The sequence below is a fragment of the Echinops telfairi genome, unplaced genomic scaffold (genome assembly GCF_000313985.2).
Source record: "Echinops telfairi isolate 266 unplaced genomic scaffold, ASM31398v2 ScPeMD7_32;HRSCAF=126, whole genome shotgun sequence".
Classification (NCBI taxonomy): domain Eukaryota; kingdom Metazoa; phylum Chordata; class Mammalia; order Afrosoricida; family Tenrecidae; genus Echinops; species Echinops telfairi.
In genome coordinates, this window is record NW_022103929.1 from 1941003 (window position 1) to 1953476 (window position 12474).

The window sequence follows — 12474 nt, forward strand, 5'->3', positions numbered from 1 at the left end:
GTGTGTGTGTGTGTGTGTGTGTGTTTCGTGAGTGGGCTTCCCCTCCCGTGTATCTGTGATGCAGTGGGTCTGGAGGTGTTGCAGTGGCTCTGTGAGGGGCTTGGGGCGTGGGAGCGGGTGGTCTGTCTGTGAATGTGACCTTGTGCCTGGTTCTGGCCACGCCGGTCAGGTGGGTGGCTCTGGCTGTGGCTGTGGGTGCCTGCCTGTCCCTGTTCTGTCTGGTTGACCCTCCCTAATGAAGCAGTCTCCCCCATTGAGCCTGCTGACTGCCAACCCATTCCTTTTGTTTGTTGGCGCTGAGCCATTCAGCAGCACTCTGACAGCTCAGCTCATCTAATTAGCTCTGTTGTTCTTTTTCCCCATGGTTCACCACGTTGCAAGTTCAGTCGAAGTTGCCACAAACGTAATCCCCCCATTTCAGCCACAAGTTCACATTCTTAACCCGCCTTCATTGTAGCAGGGAGCCGCTGGGTGCAGGGACGAGCTGACAGGCCTTAATGTCTGACCTCTCCTGAAGCCCCAGCTGGACCTCCCCAGCGCAGGGGCGGAAGGGCCCCACTGCCCCACCTGCAACTCAGCTTGTGTGGTGACTGTCTGGGGGTCATTCCAGCCAGGTGATCCTGTTTATCAGGGTCAGAGGACTCGGGGAAACCAGTTGGAGGTGGAAGGGTGCCGAGAAACAGCTACCGGTGGATTCAGGCATTCAGCAAACGCTGCCTGAATGTCTGCTGGTGGCAAGCCCTGTTCTGATCACAATGATAAGAATAGTAACGTTTATTTTGTGTTTCTGAGATCTCAAGCAGCAACATTCATTTGTTTGTCAAAACCCTGTTGCGGTGGCCACTGTATACCAGGCACTGTGCTTGGAGCAAGGCCAGCATGAAGTCATCTCTTGCTCAGAGAGACGGCCCCCTCCACACCTTGCCCCTCCCCTCCCTCCTCCCCTCACCCCTGTGCGACCACAGTGAGAGGCTGTCCAGGTCCATGCGAGGTGGGCTGAGCACTGGTTGAGGCCCGGCATCACCCCGTTGGAATACCACAATGAGCTCACAGAAGAGGCAGCCAGGGGGTGGGATGCACTTACTTGGCTCTTACCACATCTCTGTCTTGCCAAACGAGCCTGAGATCAGACTGGCCACTCCAAAGGAAAGAGAAATTGTGGTTAGAGCCGGCGTGTGGAGACCTGCGGGCTTGATGAGATAGATGCTTGGAAGGCCTTGCTCGTAGCCAACTTCTGCAGCCTGGGTTTGTAAACCATTGTGCTATGTTGAATAGGGCCGAGGGTGCAGTTCAGGACGAAGGCCGTCAGGGACAGATGCACGTGTTCTCTCTGACCCTGCCTGGCCCCCGAACACCAGCAATGATAATACTTCCTACTTTGGGCCCCTCGTCTACAGAGAAAAAGCAAGTCTCGTGTCCCCTGTCTCCCCCATCACCACACATATCCTGCGGTGCTTTAGGTCATTTTTATTGGAGATGGAACCCAGATAAACTTTTGGGGTTCCACTCCCCACTCCCATGAGCCCTGCTCTGGGACTGGATCTGGTCGGAGGTGACAATACCAAACTTAAAGTCATGTAAAGCTGGTTGGCCCAGGTGAGTGTGCTCCTAAGACACCTGGAAGTTCTTAGCCTGACTGCCAGCTTATTTCTGGTGAGGGAGGGCGGGGCTGTCTTTCTGCAGCATGGGCCTTCATCTGGGCTTTGAGAGGCGTTAGGCTAGGGAGGCAGCCCATCTTGTCAGCACAGCCTGGGCCGTGGGGCTCAGAAGTTGTACATATTTCACTGTTGAACATGTCCCATGCTTCCCTGATGTGCGAGCTGTACCGCTGAGGGTGGCCCCATGAGCCATGCCATGGCCCAGCTCAGCCCTGCTCCGGAGGACTCCCCCACCCCACCCTGGCAGCTTCCCAGGACACAGAAAGATGCTTTTTACTGGAACCTTCTAATGCCCTTATTGGCTTTTCTTTTTTTATAACCCTCCCCCATTTAAAGAAGAAAACAGGCAGCCTGTGATTCGGGCGTAAAAAGAGCAAAAGAAACGTGTCTGAATCCTAAAAACAAAATCAGAGTGAACCCTGTTTGGGTACCTATTTCTGGGTTCCAGAAGGCAGAGTGAGCGTGTGTCATTGGTGAGGGCCTTTTGTCCTGGGCCCTGTGTAGACATTCCCTCCCTGGCGCCTCACAGAGGCGCAGGGGTGTGGTCCCGAGGTGCAGGTGAGGAGACCAGGCCTTCAGGACCCCTGCCCCGCCTCCAGTGGCGGCTTAGGTTGCCATTGGTGTGGAAATGTGTCCAGGACAAATGGTGATTTTTGTAACCTGTATCTTGAATATCTCCAAACTCCGCTTTTCTGGTCACTGACCCAAATCTTTGGGGCGTTTGCAGACAGTCTTTCCAATTCACTCCTTCTTGGGGGTTTCCCCCATCTCCACTCTAGGTCCGCCCTCCCCGCCCGCATGTCGTTAGGAGACCAAAGAGCAACATCACAGTGGAAGGCCGGAGGACGTCTGTCCCAAGCCCTGAGCAGTGAGTACCACCGGCTCCCTCGCCCTGTCTCGAGAAAGACCCCGAGGCCCAGAGCAGCCATTTCACAGAGCGGCCTCTCCTCTCCGGATCTTCAGTCTTGGTTTCCATTGGTTCCAATTGGCTTGGGGGCTGGAGGGGGCGGGGGGCGGGGGGGGCAGTGGGGTTGAGTGGTGTGGCCCTAAGGGCAGTTTTGCCGGCTCCAGAGACGGTCAGAAGATGCAGAGTCCGCCAGAGAGAGTTAGAACCCTGGTCCAGGAGGAAAGCTGTGGTGGAACGAGACCTGTCACCCACTTCTTAGCCGGCTGGTGTGTGAGGGCTCTGCAGGTCAGGACCACCCTGAGCTCCCAGCCCAGCCCATCAGTACTTGTGGATGCTCTGTGCCATCGCATTGACTTAGTTACTGGCATCCTTCCCCCGAGACCTAGAGCTCCTCAAGGGTGGGCACTGGGTCTTATGTCCAACACCAAGCAGAGGACCCCGCTGAGATAAAGCACTGAGATGTCGGAGAGGTGGGTGATTGAATGAGGCAGGCACGTATGCACTGGCCAGGAGTTGAGCTGCCTGACTGCATCAACTTGACTTGACCCCAGGGCCAGTCTGGAGAAGGTGGCAGTCCTGCCCGCAGAGGAAGTTCCCAGGGAAAGACGGCAAGAGATATAGCAGGTCCCAGCCAGAAAAAGAGCCAAAAGGAAGCAACAGCTCTGAAAGGCAACACTGGGGTATGATCGTGGTTGTGATACTTCTAGCTCTCCCAGAATTCCCTGCTCCACCGCACAGTACTGCTTGAGTGCTATGTCTCCAGAACCAGCTACCCACCAGGCAGCCTCTCAGACTTTGCTGAGGAAGCTCTGGGGTGGGGGTTGGGGTGGAGTGTGTGGGGGGTGGGCATGCTTAGTTTTGCAAAATTCGGAAGAGAAGGCCGCCTGGGGTTGGGTGTCAGTTTAACTTTTGCTCTGCACAATAGGCTGGAGGAAATGTTGAAGGCCAGGCCCTTGGCTGTGGGAACGTGGGCTATGATTGCCCCCTTGTGGAGCAAAGGCTGCACCGCGTCCGCATTCCTCGGGCCCTAAGGATTTCTTAAATGCAGAGAGCTTACAGTAGTGGTTCTCAACTTGTGGGTCGGAACCCCTTTGGAGGCCGAACGACCTTTTCACAGGTGTCACCCAATTCATAACAGTAGCAAAATGACAGCTATGAAGTAGCAAGGAAAATAATTTTATGTTTGGGGGTCACCACAACATGAGGAACTGTCTGAAAGAGTCACGGCACTAGGACGGTTGAGAACCACTGCTTTAAACCCATCTCTCTCAAACTAGAGCACACCCTTTAGACATCACACTGGGATACAAGGTCATGGGCCAGCCTGTGGATACTTGAAACACAAACCCCAGACAGTCCCGCCTTGCACAAAAGTGGCCCCGTCGGTACTCCACATTGTACAAGAGATCAGAGCCCATTTTGTGGCCAGGCTCCCAAGGAGAGACTGTTTCTGTAAACGGGCTCCAGGACGACACTTTATCCTGTGCCTGGAAAGCCAGTGTGTGAAAGTCCCTGTGGCCTGCTTAGGGCCTGTGCTGTGTCCGCCTCCCTCTCCGTTTTCCCTCTGCAGCGTTCATGGTTTTTGCATTTCCATTATGGGATGCTTTGGGGTTCCAGGGAGCTGGTGGAAGCACGGTGCCCAGTGTGCCAGGCTGACACACCTGCTATGGCAGCAAGCAAATGGCAGCATCTCTGTGACTGCACATCACCAATGCTGTGGCCCTGCGTAACTAGAGTTCATTTCGGAATGTCATTCCCAGGATTTCTTGCCTCTTCACATTTTTTTAATGATGGGGGCGGGGTGGAGCGCCCCTCTCCCAGAACGGCCAGAGATACTTCTGGGAGTGTTTTCCCGTGACGACACTTCCCAGGCTGCCCTCTCCCACCCCCATGCCGGGCTCCTCCACTTCCAAATGCCATGTCACCACAACTCTTGGATGTGTTTCTCTCCACTGTCGTCAGCTCCAGCTGGCAGGACCAACTTCTAGAAACACAGGAAGCATCCAGCAGAAAACATTTTAATAAAACAGGCTCCTCGTATAATACCGTCTGGGGCGGAGAGACCCCAGCTCCAGCAATCGGTCGGCGTTGTGTTGGGAGACTGGAGAAGACCAGCTGGCAGACAGCGCCTGGCCGAGGAGTTGGTTCCGGTGCCGGAGCTTTCAATGGACCTGTGTTCCCCAGACCCACAAAGCGAGTGCCAGCGTCAGGGTTAAGGGATCTTCCAACTTAAGGAAAAAGATTCCATCTTCCTGAATTCTTGCTCCAAATCTCTGTCCAAAATGCACATTCAATAATTCGCTTGTGGCTCGCAAGGCAGAGCTGGTCAGAAGTAGGATGGTTTCACTGGCTTCACACTCAGGGCCCCCTCAAGACCACCAGCTCTCCAACCAGTTCACCCTGAAGCTCCTGCCTTCCTTTCCACCCCATGTCCAGCCACCCATGGACCCATCTGTCCGTCTCTCCAAGCATCCATTCATTCCGGAAAGATTTTTGAAAAGCTGCCGGCGGGCGGCACATGGGATTTTTGAAAGGGAGGCCCCGGGGCCGAGGCTTTTGTTAGCTTGAACTTGCCAAAGCGAAATTTTCCCACGTCCATTTCCCTCCCTGAATCCGAGTCAGCTCTCTAACCTATTGAAACCATGTGCCTGCGACTGGAAGAACACATCAGAACGAGTTCTAGGAAAACATGCCCTCTGTTTTACTGCGAGCATTAGCTGATTAATATTCTGTTTCTATTGCTCTCTGGAAGTATTAGCTACTCCCGTTGTCATTCAGAACAAGACCCATGGAATGCCTGAGGGATTCCCCTGCGTAAGAATTAGGGTTAGGAGGGTGGGCAGGAGGGGCTGTAGGTTAGAGGCCCGTTGGTAGGCAGTGCAATTGAGCGTCCCTTATGTCCTGGGTCCATTTAAATTGGCATTCCACAGTGTAGGAACTTGGGCTCAGAAAAATGTATTGATAAGCCCCCCACCTCCCCTCCCAGGTCACCCACTTAGAAAGTGGCAGGGGTCAGGATTCAGCATTCTTCTTGATTCTGCATTCTATTCTCTCTCAGACCTTGCCGCCCTCACTGGAACAGGCCCTTTGGGGGTCCACCTTAATTCTGGCTTTGCCTTGAGAGACAGCTTTGTGTCCTCAGATGACTTGCTCGATCCCACCACCCCACCCCCAGCCCCCTCTCACCTTTCCCTGGAGCTGGGAACCAGCACAGTTCAGCCCTCTTCCTGGTGTCCAGGGCCTTCCAGTTGGGGAAGGAAATGGGAGCAGCATTTCCTGAGCATCCTTTAAGTGCCCTTATTTCCTCGCAGCGAGCTCATGCAAGTCGGGAGGGAGGCGGCTAGCCCTTTTAACAGATGGAGAAACCGGGCTCAGAGCAAGGCTGCATTGACTTGCCCAAGGTCTCAGCATTAGAAAACAGTAGACTCCACCGTGACCCCCACTTTCCCATGTCAGCAGCCTCACCCTCTCTTCCACATCATTCGGGGTTTGTGCTAAGAACCTAATTATGATGCTGCATGCCTCTGGACGGTGAGCAGCGGCCCCCCACAGTGTGTGTGTGTGTGTGTGTGTGTGTGTGTGTGTCTGTGGTGAGGTTGCCGCTTCCTGCCCATTTCACGTGGGCCCTGGTTTGTTTTCAGCCGCAGCGTGTGCAGGGCCACCAGGCCCCAAGTCATTTTCCTCTTTGCTGGTCTGTCACCAGGGGGATTTCCCATCCAATTGGATTCTGAGAAAGAGACAATAAAACCAGCTGCCATCCTGCCTCCTCGCGGCTAAGGTGCATCCTGGCCGTATTCTCCCAAGACAGACAGGCTTGCAATGAGCTGAAGCCTACTCGATAGCACCTAACAACAAAAGCTGGCATGTCATTTCCAATTCACGGGAACTCCATGTGTGTCAGGGTAGAACTGTGTCCCAAAGGCCTTTCTCCCAGTTCCTCTGCAGGGACTCAAACTTCCAACCTCTTGGTTAGCAGCTGAGCATGTGAACCATTTGCACCACCCAAGGACTAGCAAAAGACAATAGGGAGCTCTAAAAAAGCCGCATTGTCATCAGCACTGCTGGTCCTCCCCCCACTGCAGACCCTCACGCTCGGCAGACTGCAGCCCATGACATGCGGCTACTGCCGTGCTTCATCATCTCAGCCACCAAGAGGCCTGGGGTCGTCCAAGGCTCCGTGGCTAAAGGCCTTGCAGCACTGGGATATCCAAGATGGGCTTGGCCCACTGCTCCCCTGTAGGGGAGACAGAACACCCTAGATATCTGGGAGGCTTCACTGTACTCAGTAAGAAGGGTCCCAATGCATGCACCAGGGGGGCCTCAAGCCAGTGTCCTGCTTACCTCTGGTCAGACCCCTCCGAAACTCTGCTCCTGGTAAATAATCTTGTCTATGTGTAAAGTGGATCCAGGAGCCTTGAAGATGAGGTGGACGTGGAGGGAAAGAGACAAGTCCCCGCTGTGTTTCATAGAAGCGATGATGGCTAGGCTCTGCCGGGCTGCCGTGGCCCTTAGCCACACGCGAGTTACTGCCCTCGCTCAGCCCCAGAGGGCCCTTCAACACCACAGCCCTGGGTAGATTCAGGTATTTCAGGACAATTCCACACAACGCAGCTTCCTGCAATATTGGATCATAGGGTTCCCCCACCCCGTCTTTGTAACTCTCAGTGTGAATGTGTGGGTGAATGCGCTCTACCCAACCTTGTCCCCGCATAATAGATCTTTAGATTATTTCCAGAAAATGCCAGGGTAAATATCCTTGTTCTTGAATGGCCCTCTCTCTTACTTTCTTTCTCTCCCTCCCTCCCTCCTTCCCTCTTTCCTTTCATGTGATTGGAAGAAATAGGATGATTAGCAACTACCAGTAACCAGCATGCTGAGTACTTTACAGACTGCTCCATTGCATGCTCTCAGCAGATCTGTGGGCACAGGTGTGACAAGCCCTGTTGTATAGAAGAGGTAACAAATGCTCTGAGCCTTGTCACTGCCCTTGGTTACACAGCTAGTTAATGAGAGGGCTGGGCTTCAAGTTTGTCTCTGTAACTCCAGAGCCTGTGCCCTTCCCCCACCACACAGGGAGCTTTCTGCTCCATATTGCTAATGAACTTTCAAAAGGAATGACCACACTTTGTGCTTCCCCCAGAATGGAGAACCCCCGGGGAATGGATGGTCTGGGGGCCGAGAGGAGTGTAGCTAGCAATTGAATTCCTTCCAGCTAAGGAAAAACTCTGTGGCCTGGGCAGAGGGCTGCCCACCCAACAGCCCGCCACACTGCTCAGAAGGAGGGAGTCAGATCATCTGAACTGCAATGCATGACCCCAGCACCCAAGGCCCCAGAAGATTAAAATAAGATCAGAAGAAGCTGCCAGAAGCCGTTAGTGAGAGCTCACCCAAAGCCCGGGTCTCAGCACACTTGGGGATTTTCTCTCTTCACACCGGCTGCACACATGCTCAGACAGGAGGCATGGCGAGGGCTCAGCCGGCTCAGCTGTCGTGGGCGGTCCTGAGGGCGGCTCACCACAGGCAGAGAGCCCCTGCTGCCCCAGGCCGGGGCTAGCAGACTGCTAGAATGGCACAAACCTGTAGCATCAGGAAGACCTAGGTCAGCAGCCCTGCCTGCCACTTACTGGCCTTGAGGCCCTTAGTACGTTGTCTCTGCCCCTTTCCAACCTGATGCCGATTAGCATCCTGCGCACAGAGGACAAGCCAGCATCCTAAATGGGCTCTTAAGGCTGATCTCCCTGACCGTGGGGCTCTGGCCCCCAGCTCCTCCTCCTGCTGGTTTCCTGCAGCACACTGACCACACCACCCATGTTACAGCCTGTTCTCTTTCAAATACACACACCAACACCACCACTACCACCCCGCCACACACCACCCCCCAGTGGTCTGAGAGCCCCTCCAGCAGGCTGGAATCATGTATCCTTTAGGTTTAACACTTCACCTCCTGGACCCAAGCCTGACCCAGACCTCCCCTCCGGGAGAATTTCCCTGAATGAATCAAGAAGGGAGTCATTGAAGGCTCCCAGGTTGCAGCTCCCCACCGAGCACTCTGGGGGTGAGGGGAGGGTGTCAGTTAACAGCCATAAGGGTGTCTAGAGTGCCTACTGTGTGTCAGGCCTAATTAGGAAGTGAATCCAAAGCTCCCAGCACCACCACCACCACCCCTGCCCTTGCTTTCTACAAGTCAGGAACTGTGACCAGCCCCAAGAGCAAGACTCCCAGATGCCATCTGGGCCTGGGGCCCCAGGGGACAGGGGGCAGCTGCTCCACCCCCTGAGCGGCTGAGAGTCCCAACACAGAGCAGAAAGTCACAGGCCCAATTAGCAAGATGAGAGGCTCCTGACCTGACGCACGCTGGCCCTCCAACGGTGGTCTATGGGGCCTGGAGCCCAATCCATGCTGGATGTGGAGCCTGGGCCCAGATTGGGGAAGTAGGGACTGCCAAGGAAGGGCCTCTGGTACACACCCACCCACCAGGTCCCACCATGTGCCAAGATCTGCCACAGCCCAGGAAAACCCAAGAGGCTGGACACTGGCAAGGACATCCCCGGTCTTTGTAGTAGCATGCCCCAATGAGACTGCTGATTTCAGGCTACACACACAAACACCACATCACACCACCACCCCCAAATCTGCAAATGAAGTCAGTGTTAGTCCTGCCCAGCTTATAAGGGAGCTTAGTCTCTCACAGGTGGAACGACTTGCCTTTGACCCAGAGCCCCAGAACGTGCGCACAAAAGGGCTGGGTTCCTGAGCCCCACCCTGCCTCTGCTGCCCTGTCCATCCCCATCTTCTCGCCACTAGAGAAGTGGAGCAAGGCCTCTGTGACTGACTGCACCCCCCTCGGCTCTGGGAGGGCTGCTCAGGGCACGCCTGAGCCAGGGGTGTGTGCATGGCAGGATTTTGTTTTTTAACTTTTTTTTATTAATTAGGTGAAGGTTTCCAGAGAAGACCATTGTTTCGCATCCAATTGTCATCTCTTTGTCCTTTCTAAGCCCTTCGATGTACCTGCGCTTACCCAACCCCCTCCCCGTGTTTGTTTCCCTTCCTCCCCACTCCTCTCCTAACCCTCTGGGCTCTGTCCCTAAATCCAGTTCCAGATCTGAAGGGGAAGGGCCATCATCTCGGGGGCCACCGGTCTCCATCCAGCCAAGCCTGGTGTCTTTTAGGTCTTTGAAGTCTTAGGTCTTTCTCTCCCTCTATCAGAACCTGCCCAGGAAGGCACCGTCTGGTTTGGGTCTTAGTGTTCCCACTAAGTTTGAGTTGGGGCGCTCAAGTGGGGGCCATTCAAGGTGAGGCAGTCTTCTTTCCTCTGGACAGCCAGAGAGTAACAGGAGTGCCTCCGGAGGCTGCCCAGGAACTTTGAAAACAGTAGTCCGCCGCCACTCGCCGAGTTAGGAGAGTTAGGATGCAGAGCGTGGTCTCTGAGCAATGTCCCAGGCACACGGACAGGCATGCGCTCCTGAAGTCTGCTGGAAGGAGGGACAAGGAAAAGTACAAGCTGAGAAATAGCCTAGTGGATGGATGAAGACTGGAAGGGCAGTGGGGACCACCCAGACTAGAGAGGAGAGGACTGCCCAGCCAGTGAGGCCTCCCTACTGCCACCCAAAGCCTTGCATCCCCTGCTCATGTGGGCGGCTCAGCCCTTGTTCTGGCTCCAGGTCCTCCACAAGCCGCCCCCCCACCCACCCACCTCACCAGCCTCCTCTCTCGAAACCTGCCCTGACCTCTCACACTGGTACCCCTTTCCTCTCCAGAGGCACCTCCAGGCCCTGGGGCAGCCTCTGCCATGCCCAGGCATAAAGACCTGCTCTCATGTCGCCTCCCCCTTGAGTGTATAAGCTCTGGCCACTGTTACTAGTTATTGTGTTTCAGTATAGCCTCATGGCATTTCTCTGTGCCGGCACACACACTCCTGGGCGCAAAGATCTGTGTACCCATCTGTCTTCAATGCGCCCTCCCTGAGAACCCTCCTCACCCTTACCCCGTCTCTCCGGGAATAACTTGTCCAGTTCCACAGCGTAAGCCTCTGTGGGTCTGACACCAAGCTCACCCCCAGCCCACCTTCCAGAGGCCTCTCTGTCTTGCTTCTGAGCCTTTTGTCTGTTATTTTCAATCCTGCCCTCACTCAGAGTGCGCTCCAAAGCATCAGCAGGGTGGCGGGCACAGGAGAGGAGGGCCTGGCAGGAGTTCTCTCGGATGATTCTGGAACCCTGTGATACACCCAGGCCCTGAGTGGCGCAGAGATTTCACGCTAACCCAAAGCTCGACAGTTTGAGTCTACCCAGAGGCTCCTCAGAAGAAAGGCTTGGCAATCGACTAAGCCCTGGGGTGCACGTGGAACTCAGCCCAGTGGGGACTGGATTCTCCAAGCGCCCCTGCGTAATCTTGAAGGCAGGGACCCTTCCTTGACGCTCCTCCGTGGACACCCAGGGGAGACCCCTGCACAGGATGGAAACGCGCCACGTGGATCGCAGGATACTGTGTGCCAGCTGTCCACAATAGCAGTGCGATGCTGCCCTCTAGGGTCTCAGGGAGTCTGCCGAGTCCCGTTTGGGATTCAAAGCATTTTGCACATATTCCCATTTGACTTTTGTAAGACTATCCAGAACGGTATAAAACCCCCTCCGCCATTTTACAGATAAGAAATTGAGGCTCATGAAGTAAAGTGACTTTGCCAAGGTCACCTGCCCATACTGAACAGGCAGGACCCAGCCTCACCTGCCCCCCCAGCGTGCACCCCCTCCCAACTATGTCTCCGCGAGGGTGGGGTGGGGAGGGGGGCAGAGCAGCCAGGACACGTTCACAGGGAAGACCCTTTGTGTGGAACGGTGACGCTTTTCAGCCCGACCACCAGCGCCCCTCCGTTACCTCCTGAGACCAAGTCCGCGCTGGCTTCCTTTCCGCTCTTCCTTCCCCTTCCCCTCCGCGATCGCAAGTACATTTAAATGTCAATTAAATTTGAAATATCTACATTTGTCAGCATTTCATTCCGGGCCAGCGTGACGTGCTGCTGGTTTGTCCACGCGATGTGACACATGAAACACACTCTCACGATGCAGATCGTCCTCATTAAAAAATAAGCCCGTGCGCTCCCGGCGCGGCGGCGAGCCACAGAGCACGTCCCTGCTTCCTGACGCCGCGTCGCTGACATGGTATTTAAAAAGGAACAGCCGCGCCTGTCACCACTGTCACACGCGCGTGCTAACCGGCGACACGTTAAACCAAACATTAGAGAGGGTCCGGGAAGCCATTCTCCATGGTGACTCCGCAGAGATGAGATGGGCCAGAGGCGGGGCCGCCGCGCAGAGATGATGGGGGTCTGCACGGTGATGGACAGCAGGCCCGCTCTGCGCCCCGGCTCCAGCAGCCCCGCGTGCCACGACCCGCCTTTGCAGACAGCTCTTTGTGTGTAATGAAATCCAGGCAGGTGGTGGGTGGCAGACTGCAGGGTGGGAGCTGAATTGGGTTAATGAGGGAAGAGGTACACTTTTATATATATACACTGCCTTAAGCTAATAAAAATTTTAAACCTGGGCGTTGTCAATGGTTCATCCTTTATCTCTGACAAATACCCGCTGTTTCATGGGAGAACAGGAGCCATTGAATTTAAATACGTCTATTTTGAAGTCCCACCTTTTATGACAAGCAGAGGGGGTGGGCCCCCCTCCCCTCGGCTCAGTGCCGCGTTTCAGATCCAGGAAAGAGAAGAGGCAGGATTGCCTGGTGGTTCAGGGTCAGACCCCATTCCCTCCCAGGCTCAGCCCTGGCCTCTCCGCGCCTGCAGCCCAGTGAGGCCCTCTCTTCGGCACTTGGCTGCTTCGTCTGCAAAATAGGGGCAAGGTCAGGAATTCACAGAACTCTAGGGGCCACATTTAACCCGACCTGTAAGTGCTGCCAGTGTCACCA

General features: G+C 55.0%; 1 protein-coding gene across 5 annotated transcripts in view; it reads left to right on the forward strand.

Annotated features, from left to right (window-relative positions):
• The window catches only part of DENND1A (DENN domain containing 1A), a 624449-nt gene that overhangs the window by 601442 nt on the left and 10533 nt on the right, over nucleotides 1-12474 (forward strand). For all 5 annotated transcript variants that reach the window (XM_030885630.2, XM_045290194.1, XM_045290191.1 and 2 more), the window contains one exon: nucleotides 2438-2526. In XM_030885630.2, the coding sequence (XP_030741490.1) occupies nucleotides 2438-2526 (89 nt within the window). The remainder of the gene's footprint in view (nucleotides 1-2437; nucleotides 2527-12474) is intronic.